At 39.5% G+C, this 24,593-nt stretch overlaps 1 protein-coding gene across 1 annotated transcript; it reads left to right on the top strand.

The window, feature by feature from the left end:
* Positions 1-1,609: 1,609 nt before the first annotated feature.
* On the top strand, positions 1,610-5,016 carry LOC121945299 (protocadherin-20). Its single transcript, XM_042489423.1, has 2 exons — positions 1,610-1,751; positions 2,184-5,016. The coding sequence occupies exons 1-2, from the start codon at positions 1,704-1,706 to the stop codon at positions 4,803-4,805; spliced, it is 2,670 nt and encodes an 889-aa protein (XP_042345357.1). The 5' UTR covers positions 1,610-1,703; the 3' UTR covers positions 4,806-5,016.
* The last annotated feature ends 19,577 nt before the right edge of the window (positions 5,017-24,593 follow it).

The raw sequence follows: 24,593 nt of genomic DNA, 5'->3' as shown, positions 1-24,593 counted from the left end.
CTGTTCAGACTCACACGTTTTCAAGAAAGTGGCTCTGTTTCTTGGCATTATTGAGTTGAATGCCAAGAACAGCATCACTTTTGATCACCCAATCAAATCCCATCCAAAAAAACCTCAAATGCGTAGCAGTGCATTTCACTCCTATGTTCCCTGATGAAATAAGACGGAGAGATTTTTATCAAGCACGTAACAGTTTTATCAATGTCATTTCTAGGCTGTATTTGTTTTGTTTTTAAACAAAACATGAGTACATTCAATAAATTAAATGATCTTACAAAGCTAAATACTTCAATGTCTCTGTTGTGTCATCTGAGGTAACTGCTCCACACTGACTGCTTACTGACGATCAACAGCTGAACACCTCAAACCCTCTGCTCCTCAAGGCAGCTCTCAAATGACTCTCATTTCCCTGAGCTGCTGCTTTGCCATGCTCAAAAGCCTCCCAGCTCACTGTGCCTACAGTCTGTGTTTACACAAATATTTCTGAGCTCAGCAAATGGATCAAAAAACTCTGGATGCAGGATGCAAGATGGATTTGTATATGATCCATATTAATTTACTATAGCTCACTACGTCACTGAAATATACTGTATGTTATGCAAAAAGCCTTGCAAAACTATAGGTGTTTGGCTTATTTCTAATCTCACAAAATAACAAAAGACATGCATGAAGGTTAAGGCCACAATATTACCCATCCAGCAGACTTCTGTGATGAGCAATGACCGCAAAGACCTCACGCAGTATGAGACAAAATGAGTGAGTGTGACTGCTTCAATCTGCCCTTTTTCCAGAGAACTTCAATCACTCAATTTCTCTGAGCAGTATGCTTCCAATCCCAGCAAACAGCTGGCCCCGGCATTTAGAACACATGAGGATTAGGGGGTTGATTTAGTTAAAGGCTCAATCCAGAACCAGACCATAGCACCACTTATGATGCCAAGATCACCTCTCTGTGGGCTTTGTTTATGACATTTTCATGTTTTTCATATTAATTTAATGCAAAACGCAGCATGTGTGTTAAGGCTGAACATGAAAGTAATTTCACAGTTTGGTTGTGGTTGCAAAAACTGTGAAGTGATTTCTTTTTTTTCGCACAGAAAATACCATCTATCTATCTATCTATCTATCTATCTATCTATCTATCCTTTTAAAAATTCAAAAGTCAAAGATCATTGGTTGTCATCATTATATCGTTACACATTTGCTTTAATTCTTTCTGTGCAGATTTTTTTTTTCATCTGTGGTGTTTTTTAACTAATGCTGGATTAGAGTAATCTCCGAGCTGTGGATATTTTACATCTTGCTCAGTCTCCCGTGTCATTATAAACTCAGTTGGTAATCATCTGCTTTCACTCTGCCACAGGAATACAAGGTATGCAGCTGCTTGCGACAACATGGGTGTGAATAGAGAGTACAGGTGCGTGTCAACACTCTTTGGTAGCACGCATGAAAAAGGAATCTGTGAACTAAAGTAGATTTCCCTGTCAGTGGCCACTGGCTCTCGTTGGTTAGCATGAGGGACTAATTTGCATATGGTGGGAGTGTCCTGAGCTAGAACTGGGATGAATGACTTGTTCAAGTCAGATAGCAATAAGGCATAGCACTCAGCAGAGGTCTGCGCTGCTCAACGCTCAAAATGCCGAGGTTACTTGATCTGTCACTCTTCCTTCCATAAGTGGAAAGTGCTGGACTAGGACATAAACATGTTCAGCAGCAGACACCTCAGCCTTAGAAAAAGAGGAGGAATATGGGTAAGGTTTATTTATTCTTTTTACAGGCAGAATTCACTACTGTACTCACTAGTACATGTAGAATTCACTACATGTACTTTTTATTAGACTGTGAATACATTTTTTGTTACTTTTTATTTCTCAGAGACATGAGTACCTCTTCCTCTACACTGTACAGCTTTTTCTCTCATGTACTATTTTATGGACTAAACTTGTGCAAATAAGCCTCTAAACAAATCTAATTTTATGGATTGATTGGCTCTGATGATAATCATAATGCGAGCTAATTGTAATGATCACGTTTCAAATCATTGTTGCAGGTGTCCACAGAGCTCTGCACCTGCTATTACAACTAAATACTTGTAATAATACATCAGGAGCACCTATGTTTGCAAATATTATTCTGCAATGCTTTGATTAAACTGTATTCTGTTCAATTATCTTGCATTACAGGGATTGTGCTTCCTCTTGCTTTACACCAGCCCTCTCTCCTGTTTTGCAAATTACAGCCACGCAAAACAACTGATCTATAAGATAAAGGAGGAATTACCCAGAGGGACATTTATAGGGGCCATTGGAGTAGACCTAAATCTGGATTTCACTGTGGAGCCCCCCTTTTTGTTCAATCTCCCGCAAAAGAAGGTCAGCGGACAGTATGTGAACCTAAATAATACCACAGGGGAGCTTTACACATCTGCTACGGAGATTGACAGGGAGACCCTCTGTCCTGATAACTCACAGGGACAGGGCTGTGTCCTCTCGCTGGATGTGTTTGTGTTGCCTCAGCAGTACTTTCAGCTCGTCAAAGTAAAGATCTTTATCGAGGATGTGAATGACAACAGGCCAAAGTTCCCTGTGGATGAGATCTGTATGTCAGTCCCAGAAAACACACCCATCAATGCACGTTATGCGGTGGAGCAGTCAGCAGTCGACCCAGACCTGGGTCTTTATGGCGTGCAGACCTACTGGCTTGTTAATGACTTTGGCATGTTCACACTGGACGTTGAGGAGAATGAGGGAGGTGAGCTTACACCCTTCCTCATTGTGACAGAGAGTTTGGACAGAGAGACCCAGGCTGAATACATTACAGACATCATCGCAGAGGATGGAGGGACCCCTCCTCTGCTCGGAGCGGCTACTTTAAAAATTGTCATCACAGATGTGAATGATAACTGCCCCCAATTCACAGAGTCACAAATTAATGTCACTCTGCATGGGAATACGACCAAAGAGACACATTTGGCACGTCTGCATGCTTTTGACCCTGACCTTGGTGCTAATGCTCAGATCAGCTATGCTTACAGTGAACGTGTGCCAAGGGACACCAGGAGCTTGTTCCATTTGGACAGAATCACAGGGGTGATCAAGCTAGTGGGGAAAATAGACACTGGCACAGCTTCATTTTACAAACTCACCATTCTGGCCAATGGACCTGGTTGTATCCCTGCAGTTGCCACTGTTTCTGTTCATATCATCAAAGTTGTTACTGGACCTCCTGCTGTCATTCCCCGATACATTGCCCCAGAAAAGGATGGGGTGGTGACAATAAAAGAGTCAGAGCCAGCGTTTTCTCCAATTGCTTTTTTTACTGTCAAAAACATTGGCATGAACCAAAGGGTGGACTGTCATCTGGAAGGGAGTGGCCCGTTCAGACTCGGCCCCTATCAGCTGTTCAAGAATGAATACCTGCTGGAGACAACGGAGCCTTTGGATTATGAGAAGACACAGGAGTACGAGCTAATTGTGGTTGCTAAGAATGCCCGAGATGTTGTCATTAAAACCTTTCTAAAGGTGCAAGTTTTGGACGAGAACGATAACGCACCAGTATTTCAGCAGTCTTTGGTGGAAATATCTGTGGAGGAGAACAATCCGCCAAATACCTTTCTGACCCAGCTCCAAGCCACAGACCAGGACAGTGAAAAAAGAGGGGAGGTAATCTATCTCCTCGGAGGTGATGCTCCAGGTATCTTCATTGTGGATCGTGTCACTGGTGTCCTGACCGTGACCACATCGCTGGACCGTGAGGAAAAGGAGACGTACCGGTTCATAGTGAGAGCAGTGGACCAGGGGACACCCAGGAGGGAGTCAATTGCGACTGTGGTGGTGTGCGTGCAAGACCGCAATGACAATAGTCCACGCTTCATCAATAAGGACTTCACGTTCTTTGTGCCGGAGAACTTCCCAGGGTACGGCGAAATTGGGGTCCTCTCTGTAACGGATGCCGACGCTGGGGAGAATGGTTGGGTGGCGCTTTCCATCCTCAATGGCAGTGACATCTTCATGATAGACACAGGCCGAGGGGCGCTGAGGGCCAAGACGTCACTGGACCGTGAGCAACAAGGGACATACCAGCTGTGGATTGAGGCCGTCGATGGCGGGGAGCCTGCTCTTTCCTGTGTTACTATGGTGACTGTGCTGTTGTTGGATGTAAATGACAACCCGCCTATTGTCCTTTTTCCCCAGTCCAATCAGTCTTACATGCTGGTACTACCCAATACATTACCTGGAACATCAATCACAGAGGTCTACGCTGTGGATAAGGATACAGGCATGAATGCCGTGATTGCCTATAGTATCATTAAGAGAAAAGGTGGCGAGCCAGGGTCATTCGCCATTGACCCAGAAACAGGAAATATCACGTTAAGGAGGGAGCTCAGCAACCGGGGCCTCTACAGCCTTCTGGTGAAGGTCAGTGATCACGGTCAGCCTGAGCCGCTTTACTCAACAGTCATGGTTAACTTCTTTGTAAATGAAACTGTGAGCAATGAGAGCTACATCCAAAGCCTGCTGACCAGAGAGGCTGAGATCGAGGTAGAGGAGAGGCCATGGTACAAAGGCCAGATGACAGAGGGACCTGAGAGGTATGAGTTGCTCCCCTGTCAGCCCGTCCTCATTGCTCTGTCAGTGACATGTCTAGGGCTGTTCTTCACAGTTGTTATGCTGACATCTTACATATGCTGCCAGAGATTTAAGAAGCAGCGAAAGAAAAGATCTGATGTGGAAATACCTTTAAAAATGAAGAATGACTCAATGCAGGTTGTGAACAGAAAGCTCAGGCAGATCTCAAACATCTGATACTCAGTCGTCCACACAATCCAAAACCGCCACTGTTTACATGAATGTTTACAAAACACACTGTGAGAAGCGTAGTTCTTACATGAAGTTGCTCTTTTTGCTTTCTGATATGATTGTTATTACTCCAATATATTGTGATTTGACTTATGAGTTTTTGTTATTTAACCATTTGAAGCCTTTTTGAATTGGTTTGATTTCTGTCAAAAACATGGGGAGAAGGCAACAAGCAACTTAACAAGACATAATCTAAAAAATAGCAGTAAAATTAGTAAAAATGTCACAAGAAAATTATCTGAATTAAGCAGTTTTCTAGACATTTTCCCTATTTTTTTGATAATTTTCTAATAACCCCCCTTTTTTTAAAACATAATTTTAAAGTTATTTTCATGTCACCTTTTACTAATTTCTAGCATTTTGTGAGACAGTTCTTCTCAGTTAGTCATTGGCTTTTTTTCCCAAATGTTTTTTTGGAGGAAATCAAACAAATTTGCTCAGATATTATTGTCTACGATGCTTTTTAAAATACTTTATAAAATATATAAGATATAACACTTATCCAATGACAATGTAAGAAAACCAAAGGATTAAATTAGTATTGGCATCAAAGTAATAACAGTTTTATGATAAGGTCACAAGAGCAACTCATTGAAGATTACTCAATCTAAGGTCCTATGTAAATACTGTACAAAATGTTTTACAACTTTATATAAAACTTTTGCATAGCATGAAAAGGACAAAAGACAATTCAAGGCACAATATATGTTTTTTCCTTCGTTATTTCTTTACAAAGATTGTATCTCTTTACACAACCTCACAGTTACAAATATCATGGAAAAATGATTTAACTTGGAAGTTGGGATCTGAGTACGTTCATTTCTTGAATTACATTTTTACCAATATTTATAAAATAACCATACATTTCATATTTGATTGATACAGAAAATGTGAATTAAAAATGTATTACTTTCTGTATGACACTGTAATCCTCATATATTTGGCTGCCCATTCTAATTTCCAACTTGTCAAATACCGGCGCTTGGTCAGTGATTACAGCATCAGACACCAACGCAAAAAGGCACCTTTCACAACAGTATGACCCACTGCTGGGAGACATCAATTTATAACGCCCCCAGATGGTGTCAGTGTGAAATACCACTTGTTGACACCACTCCTTTTGTGGCAGTATCATGCACTTCCAGATAGCATCGGTTTGAAACACCATTGGTGACAGTGTAATATAAGGGTCTGGGGAGTCTCTATATTGTGGGTGGAAGGGGAGTTGGACTTGTCCAACAAACGCAAGACTTTCATCTGGGAGTCTGCTGTTCACTTCCTGCATGAATGTTGAGCCAAACTATTATGTTTTTTTCTAAACCTAATAACGTGCTTGTGTTGCACAAGGAAATAAACTTAAATACAAGGTATTTTACCAATATTCTAAGTGTATTTTGAAAAAGACTGTATGCATCTAGTGAATAGAACTGTATATTTCCTGTAAAAATGGAAGTGTTTTTTGAAAAGACATGATGCATGTAACAAGATTAAATTGACGTGGCGTCTCGGAACATCAACAACGGACACAGGAGGATACCTAGCATGTCAAATGTAGACATGAAAGTCCACTGACCAAGCAGCGATATTTGATGAGTTGGGATGCTAATGTGTTGTATTTGGAGAGCTCACCGTGTCATTATACATCAAACTCTATAGTTGTGTTGCATATATGCCAACAAACTATGCGTAAGTGCTTGGAGCATGACAATTTCTTTTTAAACTAAACCCCACCCTCCAAAAAAAAAATCTTAATTTAGATCCCATTTACTTTCCCCATAGCTTTTAATGTCATCTAACAGTCCTCTTTAGCTCAGCTATAATGGAGTCATCTATTCCATGATAAATGAGTGATATATCATTATATAAGTCTGAAAAACTGTGGGAAAAGCAATGAAGTGGACGATTTTCTTTTGCCAAAATTCTGTGTGACGTCTTAGAGCTGTGGTGAGTAACCAGATGCCCTACTTTCTGTGAAGGCTCACAGTAGTTACTGATTACGCATGTAAAACCTTTGAAATGCAATCTCAGTATAGACAAACCCATATTTTTCATCACGCTGAACAATTTGATTGTGTTCGAACTTCTTTGTCATAAAATGCCTCAAGTCACCCTCTTTTATTCAGCCATTCAATTCTCAATGTGTCTGTGAAAACATGCTAAGTGTTTGTGAAAGAAAATCAAAGTAACTATTAAAGATGCTTTATTTTTTATAATACACTGGATTTCCTTCTGTATTGATATCAACTACATATACATACATATTTCAAATGTATGTGTAGGAGCTCTTTGTGATACTTACTAAGGTATTCTATCACTCTCAGATTTATTAACAAGTTGTGTACAGTCAAACGCTGGACATAATTTACACATTTGGTGCTCTTTAAAACTTTGAAATCTGGTTCAACGTCAACATTTCTTGTGCTGTGTTCAGGTGTCTTTCACAAGCATTTAAATCTTTGAAATGTGAGAAAATTATTTTGATATTTTTTTACATGGGAAAAAGGCAATCAGCAACTTGACATGAAATAATCTGCAAATTGCAAAACGAATTGTAAAGGATGACAAAAAGAGCTGAAAGGAAAAGTGAGCAAGAGAGGGAAAATTATTAAATAAGTAGGGTAAAATATCAAGACAACATCATTCAACATCAACATTGTCATTTTTCTTGCCATTTTTTGGGTTATTTCTTGTTAATTTTCTAATTGCCTTCTTTCAATGTTTTTAAAAGAAATCAAGCAAGTTTGCCTAGGCTTCAAAGGGCCCAGTTTATTGATTATGTTTAATAGCACAGGAAGAGAGCAAGCCAATACTTAGAATTATAATTGACAAACACAAATGCAGGACAAAGATGCATATTTTCCAGCTGTGATTCAAGCTCTATTAATTATTATAATTATGCATGTGTATATACCTACACACTACACACATTACACTATACATGTGTAATATATGGTCCAAACAATACTGATTGAGCCACATTGCATGAAAAAAAAAATCAATTAATACCTTTTTCAGTAGTGTATAAATGATTAAGCATTCCATTAGTCGAATCAAGTCAAGTTTAGATTGCATCCTCTTCAGGGAAGATTAAATCTGGTGTACAAATTAACTGCATTGTACCTCAGATCGAGACAAAACATAAGATCAAAAGCCTGACAACCTGTGTGTTTTGCTTGTCATCACCTGCATAGGTCAGAGCTGGTGAGGTAACACCCAGTCACACTTAGCAGGAACACTGTGCTGACTTGTACTGTACAGCTGCTTCTGTCTGGAACATTTGAGGATCAAATCAATTTAGTCCAAGCAACATTTCTCACCTTTCATGAGTGGTATTTGTAATAACTGTACTTTTACGATCCCAGCTTTTGTGAAATATCACCCAAGAAATTGTGAAAGTGGTTTTGATGAAACACAGATGAACCCAGAGTGCCTTCTGCTTTACACAGCTGATGTTCCTTTGCCCTCTGCCTGTTTGTGTGTTTGCAGTAAAAGTTGTGAGGACAGACAGGCTTCAGGGCATCTTTGCATTCCTGTTTGCCATGCACACTCCCAAGTGAGGAACTCAGTTGTATTATGTGTCCTTTTAAACCTGTTCAGGTTTAACTGCAAACAAACCTGCGCTGCGAATACATTCACACGTGAAGCTTCTCAAGTTATAATCATCATTTCAGGATGGAATTCATGTAAGCAGAGAAACAGGAAACAGCTCAGTTTAATCCCCAGTAATCACCTCTGGCCTAACTGTACATCACAAAAATAGGTTAAAAGATTATCATCATACACATATATGCACACAGTAATGTCTTTTAAGGCAAATAACAATATACATGGTGTAAGGCAACTAGAATTCATAAAATCATGAAGGAGAATGCATTGTATCTGCCATATGTGTTAGAACAAGTGTAACTGGGCTTGTGTTGTTGATTTAGGATTGCTCACAAAAATTTCTTGGAAGAGCATTTGGCATTGCAGTATGGTTAACATCTTGAACAAGTTCGAAAGGGCTCTCACTTATCTGTCAGTATGAGATCAACAGAACAAACCATAAGCCTGTTCACACCCGTAATATGTGTGTGTGTGTGTGTGTGTGTATGTGAGAGAGAGAGACAGAGAGACAGAGAGACGCCCTCACTAACAAGGGCAGTGAGCAGAAACATGTTTAATATGTTAGTGCAGCTACATTGTGTTTCAAAATTAACCCACAAAATTACTTTTTGTAAATCAATTAGTCATGCCACGTAATCTTAAATTTCTGAAGAAAATGTTTTTCTCGCCGGCCTCCACAGAACACAGTGCCCAGTATTGGCTGATTTAGGTCCACGCTTAAAAGCAAAACTATATCAAAACATCTGTTTATAAAGTCTCACACAGCTCATGCAGTGTAATCCAAGTCTCATTTATACAGTGTTATGCTCAGTCATTTCCAAAACACGTGCATTTTCACTAAAATATTGCTTTTAAAACTAAACTAAATCGAAACTTATCAATGCTCTACTCAAAGCCAGACTCCAATACTAACTATTTTTAGACCCATGCATGAGATACTGCTCATACATCTGGATAAATGTGTCTGGGATGATACAGCACAAGTTTTTTAAGTGTTTATAAATGGACGTTTTAATATTTTGCTGATGTTAAACATGGTCCATTGTCAATAAATATATTAATCAAAATGTTCACCATTTTCCATAGAGGCATGCAAAAAAACTTCTTCACAAATTCAGGGTTACATGACTGATATACAAATAGTCATTTTGTGTGTGTGTGTGTGTGTGTGAGAGAGAGAGAGAGAAAGAGAGAGATAACTCTATTTTAAGTTCACATTAAGATTTTTATCTTGAATCAAGAGTTTGAGGTTTCCCCAACCAAAGGAAGTTGAAACAACATTGTTCTAATGCGTTGTTTCAATGTAGCAGCTTAATAGAGTTATATAGCTACTCTTTTTAGATTAGGTTTTGCCCGAAGATCAAGGCATTTTTGTGGCTATTCTTGCTATGACTTCATTGTACAGGAAAGTATCCAGAAAAGTTTGTATAAAATATGACACACAAGTATTCTGCTTTTCATTTCTCAGGGTGAAATGCTGCACCAATGGCACACCAGGTGCTATGTCATGATCAAACTTCCCCATTCATCAAGCAGAATCAATACTGAATACACACCATGGTGGTGCATTCCATATCTGCCAACAATAAATAAGTCAGCTGCCCAGGCTATGGTTGTTTTCAGCCAAGTGCTATAAAAGTTAAGGTGGTTTCTGCACATTTTTTTTTCACTTTACACTGAGAAAACAATTACAGCATATGATTAATTGCAATAATAACAATGGAGGTTTAATTACACGGTATCACCTCTCTCTTTCAACCATTTTAACTCTTTCAATTAGTCATTTTCTCTCAACAAGTTGAGATGGGAAACATACAACAGTCACATAAGCCCTTGGGGCTTCTTATGGCTTAAACACAGCTGTTCTGATTATAAAGTATGCTCTTGTGTGCAATAACAAACAATGTTTGTGGTTAATAAATGTACTGTAAGCATCTGACCATGACATCACATTTCCTCTGCACAACTGGTGCACATACTTTTGAGTTAACTATGTATTAAGAAGCATAAATTCAACAGTACTTTGTGTTACTTGTGATTTCATAGATTTTTATCTCGTTAAATTAAGTTGCAGGGTGAAATACAATCTGGATATTTTGCTACATACAGGGTTGTCAAATACATGTTCAAATACATGTTCTGTTTTTACGCTCTATTTATTACATGCTAAATATACCCATATCAATACATTTTTTATATTTTGTTTGTTTTTATATGACAGCCTGCTAGCAGTGTTGTGACATTGTACTGGAGCTACAGGTTAGTGTCAGCATGCTAACATGCTAGAAATAATGTTCACATGCTGCTTTTAAATAGACAGGCCTATGTTGACACTGTTTACCATCATAGTTTAGCATTTAGCATTATATGTGTTTGTTCAATTTTATCCACATCTTGGTGCTAAAACATACAGAAATGGCATTTTGAAACACAAATCTCTTGCTTTTGTCAACAGCCCCAGCAATTTGCCCTGTGGTCAAAAAGTCAAGATCCTACTGTACAGCACCAAGCAGCAATTTTATGCTATACATTACTCAATCCAACCCAATCCTCCAAATGACCTTTAACCCCAAAAGAGTCATTTATATATCTGTCTCATTACATGAATCCTGCTTTGAGTTACACATGGTTAGAAACAGCTGGAAGGAAGGTCACCCAGACGAGACTCTCCACAGCTTTTCTACATGACTGATCACCTCCTGTTGCAGTAATCCTGTTGACAGTCAGTCCAGCATCTTCAGCCCAGGACAGAGTGGACAGTGGGTGGGTGAACTGGCTTAAATCAGGTTCTTGAACTCTTTGTGACCCCAGAGATTAATGTACTGGCCTTTTTACTATGTACAGGTTATTAAAAAGACATAATTATCAAGAAGGGGGGGTGTTTACATTATACAACATCACTCATAGAAAGCTGTACAGATGTCTTGGTAACTCAAGCTGGATTCAAAATATGTTTTTACTTTGTCTTGCAAATGTTTAAGCACATACAGATATAGAAAGCCTATAGGCTCAGCTAGCCCCTATTCTCTCTCTCTCTCTCTCTCTCTCTCTCTCTCTCTCTCTCTCCGGGAAAGTCTATCTGAAATTACATTAAATTCTTAATGGTGTAGACAGCAAGTAATTACCATCAGTCACAGCCCGATCCCATTTCCAGATTGGCTTTATTGTAATGTCCCTGCCTTGAAATCAAACAAATAAAGACACAATGAGAGGCCCAGGTTGGGTTACACAGGTCTGCTGAATAGGAGAGGCTACATTTCCCAAGTTATGACATCAAATACGACCCCCTCCACACACACACTTTGTTCGCCATCTTCAATAATGCATCTCCATATTCTCCCGCTGAAAATCACTGCCTTTGATCTAAAACATCTTTCATTGGCTGTGATGCAACAAAATATAATCCAATCGTACTCTTTTGATCCTGCTGTGGATTACGTTACTAATTTCCTTTATTCTTCCAGCCCTGCTTTTCTGTCAGTTTTGTCCAGTTTCATCTCTGCAAAACACAGAGGGGCTTCCAGGAAAGTAGCTGCAGCAGTGTATTTCTGAGCAATTTATTTTTCCCATAACTGCCAATAATTTAATACCATCCGGTCCTACTACTGTATTTATTCCCCCATCCAACCCTGGGGCAGTTCATCTGGACAGTGTTGTTTCAACAATTTCTGTTCCCATATTAATTATGCTTCAGCATGACTGTCTCTGACATTAATTATGTATGTGTGAACGTATGTTTCAACAACCCATTTGAATTGTAGATATTTCAGACAGTTCTCAGACAGAATTTCCAATATTACAAAATCAAACTGCAACTAAGATACACACTGAGACAAAGAAATAAGGATATTGTGTTAAACAAATAGATGCAGCAAAAATGAGGCCTACTTCTGGGCCCTATTCCAATATAGCCCTTGCCCCTACCTCTTATCCTTACCAAAGTGACACTGAAAACTGGGGAAATATGTGTTTTTAAGTTACTTGAGGACTACACCAACAATCTGGAAGTCCCTCTTATATAAGTATTGCATGCACAATGTGCGTAAATCAGCAGTGAGTCAGGCCACTTTCCTTTGGGGCATGTCCTTCCACACCTTCACCACCAACATCTTCCCCATCAACGTATACAAAGACACACAAACATTGATGTGGCTGAGAAGAATACCAGTTATAAATGTCAGAACCTTTTCATAAAATCAGTAAAACAACATGTCTTTTCTGCTTTAATGTTCCTCAGCCCAAAATCACAGTTTTATCCAAGAATGTTTTACAATCAGAACAGCAAACATCACTCTCTATGTTAGACCTCAGAAAGGAAAAAAGTAAATCTCCCAATGCAATCTTCAGTTTACTTCACAATATTCTATGTGAATAACACTGGAAAGTAAATATGTTGGTTGCCCTAATAAAGCTGTCTGAAATGTGAGCCAACTAGCCATTCCTAGAAGCAATCATGTTCACTCACACAACTGATTAACTGATTTGCTTCCAAAATAACACTGGGGAAACCACGGGATGCTTTAACAGCACCACTTTCACCAAAGAGATGTGTGAAGAATTATGCAGATATTACAGCCCAAATACTGATTTTCAAGTAAAAAAGTAATTTTTTGGACCAAGTCTATACTTTGGTTCAGGGTATGGAGGTCCTCCCACCCAAAAGATTGAGTTTAAGATGCTTTGTTTCCTGCATTCTGGTACTCCAAGAGAGTACCTGGAAGAAGGAAAGATGCAGGGCTGCAGACTTGGTCTGCATCAGGAACCCACAGCTGGTAGTCCTCCCCGGCCCACACACCCCTGGGTCCTGGATGCCTTAGGTAAAAAGGGAGGCCCATGGTCTCTGGAAGGCAGTTGGGTATCCCACCAGGAGAGAGGAGGGGAAGTCAGGTTCCCTCCAAACCCTTAGCTACCTCAAACTTGTGTTAGAGTGTCCTGTCAGACATATGAATAGAGACGAGTCCGTTGAAAATGAGCCTGACTCATGTGGGCCAGACAGGTGCCCCTCTCCAGAAAAAGGGAGACGGGGAAGTACTAATTATAGACGAAGGGCTTGGCTTATATTTGCTGTACAGTGCCAAAAACAGGTTGAGATAACAAGAAGAAAAAAGGTGTGAAAATTTGTCAGAAATCTTAAGAAATACAGAAGAATCGTGACACTGGGAGGAAACCAAGAGAGGGCAATAAAAAATAGTAAAAATAAGAATGTTGGCAAGTGCTTCTAACAGAAGTTAGAATTATGTAACTTGTATAAGATTAGAGAGTAGCCTTTTGGGTAAAATGTGAGGCATTTCATCTGTTGTCATTTCAGACCACCATGCTGCTACAGCTCACTAAACACTCTCTGACAGTGGCAAGGATGATTGTAACAGATTTATTTTATAACAGTGTAAACAGTTAACCCAAATGACAACTAAACACATTCTCTCTCCATCTTACTGCTCTTTTCAGCATGCTAGGAGAGTTGGTGAGACAAAGAAGGGGTGCACAGAGGTGTACTTGCAGGGAGAGACAGTAAGGTTTGTCCCCAGAGAATGCTCTATCGGCCATGTGACACAGCAGATTCTGCAAAAAAGAAAAAAGAAAAAGAAACCTATAAAACTTAAGAAAAGAGGATCAGAACAGTTGTCCTGTGTGGGCTATGATAGCAGTCAAAATGTCGTCAGTGTAAAGCAAGAGGATGTCTTGACTGGTTACTTGACTGGTTACTTGACTGAGGCAGCAAACTTCACTCCATGTAAAGTACTATGCATCCGACAAGTAAAGATTAGCCCCTTAGACCTTAGTAGGAATTTGTTTCTGGTTGTGGGAAATTCTAATAACACGTTCTCCCAAGTCATCACATATCACCGCTTTCTCAGTGGACTTCCACGTCTACATATTAAGCTCCACGTATCCTTTGGCGTCTGCTAGTGACAAGCACGTGGTCGAATGATGCAGCACATGGTTATGTTTAGGCAACAAAAGTAAGTAAGTCAACCAAGGCATGTCAACAAACCCACATGGTGGCACGGATGGTTGGGTTTAGGCAAAAGAGGCACATGGTAAGGTAAGAAAAAATGGAAGTAAACACCAGACTCCCAAATACAAGTCCAGGTTTAGTTGGATCCATCCATTGCCCCTCCCTCCTGGCCACCCATTGCTTTCCTTATATTACATGATTATTGCCAGCATTTTAACCTGACGCTGTCCAGCAGTGTATCATGCGGATACAACAATTGCCGTCCAGCTGCATATCATGCAGACGCAAACTTATGCTGAAAGCACTGCAAAAGTGGCAGTATTTGATGACTTTGGAATGAGAACAGGCTTGTTCTAACAATGGAACTCCTTGTATTTGACGTCAATTATTATATTCTGTGATGTAGTTGGAGAAGTTGGAAACATTGCTGATTTTAAGTAGACAAATTAGGGTACTCTGGGCCAAGATTTGAAAGTTCAAACATTGAAATTCAGTGAGTTATAGGTGCTAACACAAAAACTGTTACAACTATACCCAGTCTCCCATACTTTATGCTTCCTTGTGGATGGTTGTGTTTAATTGGAGCGGGGAAAGGATTTCTAAAAGGAAACTAACAAGTAGGGAATTTTTAATGAAATAATATTCTCTGGTTAGTTGACTACAAAGCCAGCTGGAACATCAGTATTTGTGTTTTCAAAGAGTGCTTGGATCTACAGACCACTGACTCCCTTGCCTATCATCTTTATTCAGTTTCTTCATTGGATCTCTCCAGGCAGTAACAGAACACAGCTACATGGATCGTCAAAACACAACCCGCACAACGGGCAAAGGGGAACCTAATCATTATTTTCAGACGTCGACTAGCGATTTTAAAAGTTTCAAGGCTATGTTTTATTTAACTTCAAGCCGATACATATATTTAACAAACTATCTGTTTTAGTCTCCTCCTCTATGCACTAAGGAGGATTTGTTGAATTTAATTTGTTCCCTTAAGGTCAGTATTACGGCTTTTCTCTGTTTTTCGATTCATTAGCTTTTACTCTCAGGCCATCTCAGATACATTAAAGACTTGCTGTTGCCAGTCTCCAATATCTGTAAATGGAAAGCCACATACTCTCAGATGCCCTTTGTCAGGAAGTAGGGATGCATTTGACCTCAAATTCTTCACCAACAAGTTAATGTTTTCGATTTGGTCTGTGCTTTGTTTTGTTTGTCAGCAGGATTATGAAAAAATTACTGGCCTGATTTTTATGAAACTTGGTGGAAGGGTCACGGGCCATGGCAGAGCCCATTAAATTTTGGAGCAAGTCTGAACACTGGGTGGTTTCTTTCATATACACCTCAGGTGTTCAGAAGTACCAGCATACAGAGAACAAACGCTAGCTCCATGATATGCAGGAACTCCTATGGGATTATGATTGTGACTATCAACGTGTCTCCAATCCTCCTCTTCATGTCACCCATCTTGTTTTCCTACTTACGTGGTTATTCTTTATTTACTCCTCTCTGATGGGAAAGTCTGTGTATGTTGATTAAATTAGTTATGTGTGGGGTGTTCTAGTCTTTGTAGTCTATCACCAGCTATAAGAGACTTGATATAATGAAAAGGTGAATGAATGTAAAAAATATGTTGCCAAAAATATCTGCTCTGTCAAACACGTGATGTCTGCAAATGCAGGTATAGCGACATTCCTGTCAAAATGCATCCTATTCCTGTGTCATAGTTTTGAACATTCCTTGTATGTGTAGTTTCAATTTTGTTCATTTTTTGGACACCATGCTGTAAATGTCAGCAATTATTGCACACAAAATATGAGAAAACAAGTAATAAAGGAGATGATGCCCTTCTCCATACACGGTAAGAGTATATGAGTGCTGAATGTGTATGTAGTATTAAGCGCTCCCTCATCCACACCTAGAAAAGAAGTACAAAAGGCTTTAAAGGGAGGCGCCCTATATGGTCTGACTGTCTGGCTGTCAGACCGCGCTGTAGCGTCAGACTGAGTTAATGAAGTGCCAGATGAGCGCTCCTTGTTAATATCAGCCACTCATGCATTTCAGGAAGCCGTTTCTTCTGTCAAGAGGAACTAAGTCTTCTAACCTAATTTGGAGACGAAAATGTGCAACAGTTTTTCAGGCGAAAAAAAAAGCTGTGTATCATCATTTCTCTCATTTGCCCTCTGTGATTGATGCTGATCACTGATCTGCTACATTGTAATTGAAAAGGCATGCAGTGTTTAGAGGTGGGTAGAGTGGAGGCAGAATTACGTATCCGCAGATGACCCGAATATGTACCATACACTCTGCCACTGAGCTAATTTGACAGACTTAATATCTTATGATGATTTTCTAGTGTTTCAGTAGGCACACAGGCATTAAAAGTTCTTTATAAGATGGAAAATTCATCTGAGAGATGAGGGCTAATGCTTGCTACCAAATGAATGGCAATAATAAGGCATTGGAAAAAGAAAAGAAAGAACACATTAATCCCTGAGCACTCTGCTTGTGGTTTCTAACCTGACAGCCGTAGGCAAAGAAATTGAGGAAAAATCAAACAAAAATACAGAGATAGATAGAAAGACAGGCGTGGAGGCAAGGACATGGGCAAGGTTGATTAAAGGACATAGAGACACAGATATGAACAGGTGGGCAGAGAGATAAGTGCTCATGATGAGGCTCATTTGGTCTCAGGTTTTCCTATTAGTGAGGGCCAATGCTCATCTGCCATATGGCACCAGTTCAGCCAACTCTGTGTTCACTCGTCGAACCTAAAGTGTTGTACATAAGAGTTTGCTTTCATCCATGTTTCTCTTTTCAACACAATTCACTGTTTTAAGTCAAACAGAAACCTTGCTTGATGCTTTTACTTTTTTTTATGGAGTGGTTCCTCATCAAATCCCAGAGTTAAGAGTCTCTTATTTCTCTGCACAAGCTCTTTGATTGAGTGGTTTGTGGGCATGCATGCACAAAACTGGGACAATTACTTTTTGGCTGTCAAATGAAATTCGGGTGCAGAAAACTGATGTTTTACCTCAAATACTACAAACTAAGTGATTAGTTGGAAGCAGCTGTAATTGCATTAAGTGTGTATCAATGTCACATATGCCAGTCGAACCTATGAAAGCATATAACAATTTGGCATTATTTAAGACTAGCCTACTGAGGCAGAACAGTAATTACTCACACCGCACTTGTCAGGACAACATAGTGGTCCAGTGTGTAGAATTTAGGGGCTTAGCAGAAAAATATAATCGATTTAACCAGTTTTTTTTATTCATCCAGAAATAAAACGTTCTTATCTACTTTTAGTGCAAAGTATCATGTTTTGTTTTTTTTTTAAAGTAGTAACCAAGGGCAGTAGTTGAGTATGTGAGTGGCACTGGACTCATTTTCACCTTGTGTCTCTGCTTTGGCAATTTAACGCGTCTGCAATTAGCAAAGAGTGTCTGTTTGCTCTTGAGGAACATGCAAGAAATGTGAAGAACACCAAACAGTGTTAAGCTTTGCTGTTGTTTTTAATGCTCTGCTAGATTAGATAAGATATTACAAGCAGTTCCTTATCAAGCTGTTTGGATAGCAGTGATTCTGTTATGTATTTTAACCCTTTGCCACCTGGATCGACAGTGGTTTTCACAACCATTAAAACTTGGCACAGCAAGTATCATGCAAATTGCAAATAAAATAGTAAAAGGTTACAAAAAATGACCTGAAAAGTTTGCTTGGGGATTATTTAGGTATTATCAGAACATAGGGAAACTACATTTATCATTTTTATAATTATATATTTAATTATGTTTTGCTTTTGTCTTTTACTTTCCATCATTTTCAAATTATCTTTTTTCTTTTTTTTTTTTGTTTTTTTGTTTGTTTACTCAGTGTTTACACAGGAAATGTTTCAAAACTATTGTTTTTTATGCCTCTACACTTATAGGATGCTGCCAATGTAAGGTTTATAATTAGATCCCTTTTTCATCTATACTATGTAATTTTTAGCCTCAATAACTGCTTAACTTTTCAATATACTGTAATTTTCCTATGTCTGTTTCTTTCTACTTTTTTGCCCTCCAGGAGAGACACCATTGCCCTTTGCCACATGCTACTGTAAAATCCATATATTCAGACAATAAATAACCTTCTATGATATATAAGCCTCTTAGGAGAAGAGAAGCCATATGGCACTCATCATCTCTGTTGATGATTGGTCTGTGGCGGAAATGCAAATCTCTATTGTCCACAGGTTAATCCCGGGATTTCAGGGATTTTCACTACTTCATCGGACAAATTTAGCTGCGATGAGCATAGATGAGACATCAGACCCTAATTTGGTAATTGCGCATGGCAGAGCCTTTATGCTGGTGTTAAGGTGGTATTTTCTTGAGGTGCACAGTGTTCTTTGTTTTTACACCTTCAATCTTTAGGTGTTTATGGGACTCACTTTGAATTACACCACAGTGGGAAGAGGAGGCAGGGGCAGAATGGACTTTTAAGATGTCAAAGACAAACACTTGCCTGTGCCATCCACCTGCTGATACTTAATAAATTGCACAAAGTGGAGTTGTGTTCTTTGCTGTTATCATTTCATAAGTCAGGTCTCTCACAAATAAACGTCATAACACCATAAACGTCACTTTAATGCTTGTATTCTTGACAGCTATATATATATATATATACACGTGTGTGTGTGTGCGTGTGTGTGTGTGTGTGTTACTCCTATTCCTGTCCTGCCTCTAACCTGGCAGCAGGCAACCAACACACCTGCTGGCAATCAGCTCATCAGCTCTCCCGGCTCTGCCTCACCACACACCTGTCTACAATCAGTTCATCAACAAAGGCATATAGCTTTCCCTCCCATCAGTCTCAGATCAGTGTTGCAATCTCACTGGTAGCTATAGTCAGGAAATGGTACTGTAGTGACTCTACTAGCTGCTTTTACTCGTATTTTTTACCTTGTCTAGTTCATGTGCTCAAGGAGCTGCCTGCCTGTTTGCCGCCACAATCCCAACAGCTACTCTCCGTCCCCCTTCTCTTTCCTGCTGTTCTCCAGTTCTCCAGTCACTCAACTCAGTCATCTCCTGCTTCAGTAACTCCTGCAATAAACCTGTTAAACTCTAGCTGCCCCTTTCTCTGTGTTCTGGGGGCTGCTGGAAGCCCTTTGCAAGAAAGCCCTTTCTTTGTTGGGTTCAGGGAAGGTTTTTGGTGTTGGTTAAAATGAAAATAGTTCTTCCAGAAAGAGTTTTCTAGCAGACAGCTCTGAAAGCAAACTTCTCCCTTGTGCATTCTGGATCCACTTGCTAACAACTCTAAAAACACTTAGTTTCATGATCTCCAAACTCCATAGGTAGGGCAAAGTCATCTGACCAGAGCTCATTGGCTCATTCTCAAAATTTAAGACTGACAGTAGCAAAGCTTTTCCAGTTTGGCCTTCAGGATCTGGAATAACCTTGCCAGGTTGGTCAACCAGCAGTGAGGACTGTTTTAAAGTGTCTGAAAGCTTGTTTGTAAAGGCAGGCCTTTTACTGATTTCTGGGTGCTGTATAAATAACCTTTACCACAACACAAGTAAAGGTTGATTGATTACTTTTCTGGGATTTATTAAAGAAATCTAAGATCCAAGACACATTGTAAATTAAATAAAAAGGGGCATGACATCGCTTCACTGGCAAAAAGATTATAGAAATTTGCCTTATTGTTGTTTGGTATAGTTTTTGAGGGTTAATATGGGTCACTGTTGCAGCCCATAACCTGAACTGGCTTTACAAAACAACCAACTCTTTAGTGTGATTCTGCAAAAGCTCTGTTGAAACATCATCCTTTGTGTTTCTAAGAAAGGAGCCGACAACCCCAACACTCCTCTCGCCCTCTGGGTTAAAAGGAGATCTGTGCTTCATGATTGACTACCTCCAAAACATACAGTAACCACCTAATGAGGAAAGTCATGGAACCAGAGGCTGAAGGCATAACACAAGGCCAAGTGGTTTTGTCCTCTGACTAGCCTGACATACTGGATCTTTCTTCTTTTACACAATAAATATTACAGGGGCTGTTTTTTTCATGTTTAAATACATATTTTGATGTTTTGAATTGGTCCAGTTTTTTTTTAATACAGCTGCATGGAGGGATTTGCATTCTACTTGTGTTCTTGATCTTTTTATTGATCACAATTTTAATAAAGTAAGAGAAGGGGCTGAGAACACCTTCCTCATTTTATTTACAGAATACAGTTAGGCTCATAAATCATAAATCAGCAACTCTTCATGACCAATCTAGAGACCATGCTTTGATGGAAACAAAATTGATATTTGTTCTCATACTTGTGCGCACAAAACAACAAATCACCTCAAAAGAGATTTTAAAACTGAATTTGTTATCTATTTACCTGGGTGCAGCACCAAATTCTGATCCCCAAGCATTCTCTGTGGGCCCCAGCTCTTAATTTCTTGATCCTTGTCTCTCTCATGCACCTTTTGAATTTTCATGTTTTTATTTTATTTTATTTTATCATTTTTACCAAGTCTAATTGCTTTCCTACCCTTTCCTTTCTTTACTTCTTTTGGGAACACTGATGTCCCTTTCTTGGGAAAAAAAAACAGCTTCATACCATTTTTTGAATAAAAGTTCAGTCTTTCAGCTGATTTATTCAGCTAATTTTAATTTAGTTATGGCACTAATTAGAAAATTAGTGCAAATAAAACTAAATTTTTCATTCCAGGACTTTTTTTAATCTTATGGTGTGTTTATGTAAAGCAACACAAAATCAAATCTTCCTTTATTACCTACAGCATTTATAAATGTACTAGTAAATACCTTATTTTGAAAACATCCCTGGCCTCCCAACACCTTGTCCTGCTGCACCAACCATATCTAAAGAAGAAAACATTCTCCTTGGACTTCTGACACCACACCAGAAAAAAATGTCTCTCTTAGCAATGAATTATTGCTCCAGATTCTCAGGTGCCTTTGATCAGCAAATCCAGGAACCTCACGGTCAGTAATATCTTGTCTGAAGTTGGTGCACTATTTACAAGGGCAAACCTGATGCTCAGACTGAAAGCTCTACTCTTTAAAGTGTGTTAATGTCCTTTTGAGTGGATTGGAGTCAGTGTGACCAACCCTATTACCCAGAGAAGACGTGAGCAGCAACCTGGCCCAAGTGTGACCCCAAGATACACTAAAAGAGCCTATGCGTGGATAGATGCACATAGGTTGTATCAATGCAGTTTCTTGTGCCTTGCAGATACAATTTAATTCTGTTGTTATTGGCTTCAGAGCTGACTTTAGCCAAAGAGGAAAACCTACAAAATCTTGATAACCACGATAGTGGCTTTGTTTTCAAAATGCTTAGGTTCAGTTGCTTACACAGATGACGTAATGAAAACATGACACTGCAATTCTTATTTGAAAGTGGCAGCTGGCCACAAAAAAGCGAAGCCAGCCACTCCAGCTCAACTCAATAGTTCTTCTACTTCATGTGGTGTGTAGCCATTAGGTGTAGCTGGACAGGGTCCATAAAAGTGACTAAAAGGTGCTTTACTCCATGTTTGTTCCACTGCGTAGACCCATATGTAGTAATGGTAAAGATCAATACCCAGCTGCTGTATCATCATTCACCCTTAGCCCATACTGTCTTTGGTCCAGCTAACTGGCCCCATTTGACCATTATATTGTCATGTGTTATGAGTAACATAAGGGGTGCTTGGCAACAAATGTTGGCAGGATATTTGAAGAATGACCCATGCAGGCCACGGTCTGCTGCACACTGAAAACAGCCATTACCACTGACAAGCAGCACCTATCTTGCTCATTAAGTGTTGAGCCTCTCAACTACAGTTCAAGTAATAACAGTGAAGTTTTCGGCTCGGCCAAATGTTCTTTTTTTGGTGTCAGTATTGTTGGATGAATCCATTGGAGAACCTGGTCAAATGAGTGCTGTGACTGATGGCACAAAGTAATAATATTAGCTCTTGTGGGATAATAATGGTGTCTGATCTGTAACATTTGTGGGATAGATAAAGGTAAAATACATTATATACTCTGTATAATGCAACTAGAATTTCAGATGGCTTTTCTCACTTATCGTTCAACACCCATAGCCAGATTATTGGGTAGATAACAAGAAAATGAGGCCCCGGACACAGGTATGCAAAGAGCCCCAACTACCTCTCCTATAGGAGGAACAAACACAGACTCTCTGATGGTTTTGCATGTCTTTGGAGATGCTGAGCATATCTTTTGTGTCATTTTGTTATTTTGTGTCTCCTTGTGGTTGTTTCAAGTCTTTTTGTCATTGTTTGGGTCTTTTAAAGGTCATTTTGTATCTTATTGAGGTCATTTTGAGTCTGTAAAGTAAATTGTGTCTCCTTGTGGTTGTTTTGTGTCTTTTTGTGGTTGTTTGTCCCTTTTTTTTATTTGTATTGTCCCGTAGTTCCTTTGTTTCTCTTTTTGGTCTTTTTGTTTCTCTTTGGGGTCATTTTGTGTCTTACTGACCATGTCTCCTTATGGTCGTTTGATATCACTTTGCAGTAATTTTGTGTCTCTTTGTGGTTATTTTGTGTCTCTTTGTAGTGGTTTTGTGTTTCATTGTGGCTGCCTTGCCCCTTTTTGTAGTTCCTTTGGATTTTTTGTGGTCTTTTTGTGTCACTTGTGGATATTTTCTCATTTTAAGTGTCTTCCTCATCTGTATGCATTGGACATTTGACATTTTGCAAATGAAGGCCAGGAGGCCCCTGACTCTTTAGGCCCCTGGGCCTGTGCTTGGTAGTATTGTTCAGTAATCAATATATGCCCAAAACCTGGATTAAATGGCATTATAACTACAACCGGTATACAACAACAATTTGGTATCAGAAAGTGAGAATTAAAAAACTGTTTGCCACAGGTCATAAAACTCAAAGCCTATCATGCCTAAAACTAAATTTACATCTCATACCAACCGCTGTGCATCCAGCAACAGGATGGTAGATCATATGCAAAGGCTGGAAGCGTCTCCTTCGACACGGCTGTTATATTGTCACCCATGTGAGTAAGTGCTAGGCTTTGCAAAACAAATTACATTTGCCTGGAGATCCCAACAAATCGTACACATGAAGGCAGTTGTTTTGCATGTTAGTGGTGTTGCTGTCTACCAGATGGTGGTTTGACTTTATATTCTTTGACACGCAAACTACAACCCCAAGCTTTCCACAGTCAAAGAGAGTACCCCATCGCCATGCAAACAGACCATTTGCGAGACTTGAAGCCCTTCAATATCCTGTGTTGACAATTTCCTGGGATTTTGATCTTTTTAAGAGTAGTTAAAGCTGCCAATTCCGTCTTTTGTGTCTACTTTGTATGAGGCAGCCAAACACTGGTATCAAGACAGCATTGGTTTCAAATCTGACTTTTAGAGGAGAAATGGACTGATGTCAGTATAGTGCTAAAATGAACATATGCAAGATTGTATTTCAAGGATCATATTTTAAAAACCGTAGAAACAATCAAAATTGTTGTTCTTCCAATATTTAGAGTTGTAATGTAAGTGTTACACTAGGCATTAAACCTCCTTAAATGACTGTATGGCTGGATCTGATCTGTCCAAAAAAAAAGTCTTTCTGATAAAGGTCTCCCACTAAATTTTATTCTTGCAACGCCCTGTCTCTTGGTTTAACCTGGCACCATATATGCAAGAAGTGAATTTTCTTTCTGGGCCAGTCACATTTCACGTTGCCTCCCTTCAGGTCTCCTTTTTCCCCCGTCTATGAGAATGAGAGAAAGAATTGTGTTGTTGAGGCCAATGTAGAAATTATGTAAGAAAGGACGCATTTAACAAGATCACAGGGTTCAGATGTCTCTGCCACAAAGGTACCATGGTGGAAAGCTGGAGGGTGAGGGGTCAGGTAAGCAGAAAGATAATGGCCAACAGCTGTGAATGGGGACATGAGGAGAGGCAAGCAGGTGGGAAACGAAGGGGCAGAGCAAAGAGGATGTTAATGTGGGAAAGAAGGTTGTTCTCTCTCGAGGAGAGAAAAGCATTCCTCCTGCTGCTGAAGGTTATCAGGTTGCAGGTTGAGAGAGGCCTGGAAAAGGCAATGTTTCAATAACAACAGTTTGTAACCATGCTAGGGGCATGGCTTTGGAGTTAACAGTCAGTTGGTGCTCTACTTTGATTCAATTATTGGATGGATCACCATAAA

Source organism: Plectropomus leopardus, chromosome 1 (genome assembly GCF_008729295.1).
Source record: "Plectropomus leopardus isolate mb chromosome 1, YSFRI_Pleo_2.0, whole genome shotgun sequence".
Taxonomy (NCBI): Eukaryota; Metazoa; Chordata; class Actinopteri; order Perciformes; family Serranidae; genus Plectropomus; species Plectropomus leopardus.
The sequence above is the reverse complement of the archived record's forward strand: the minus strand, read 5'-3'. Positions and strand labels throughout refer to the sequence as shown.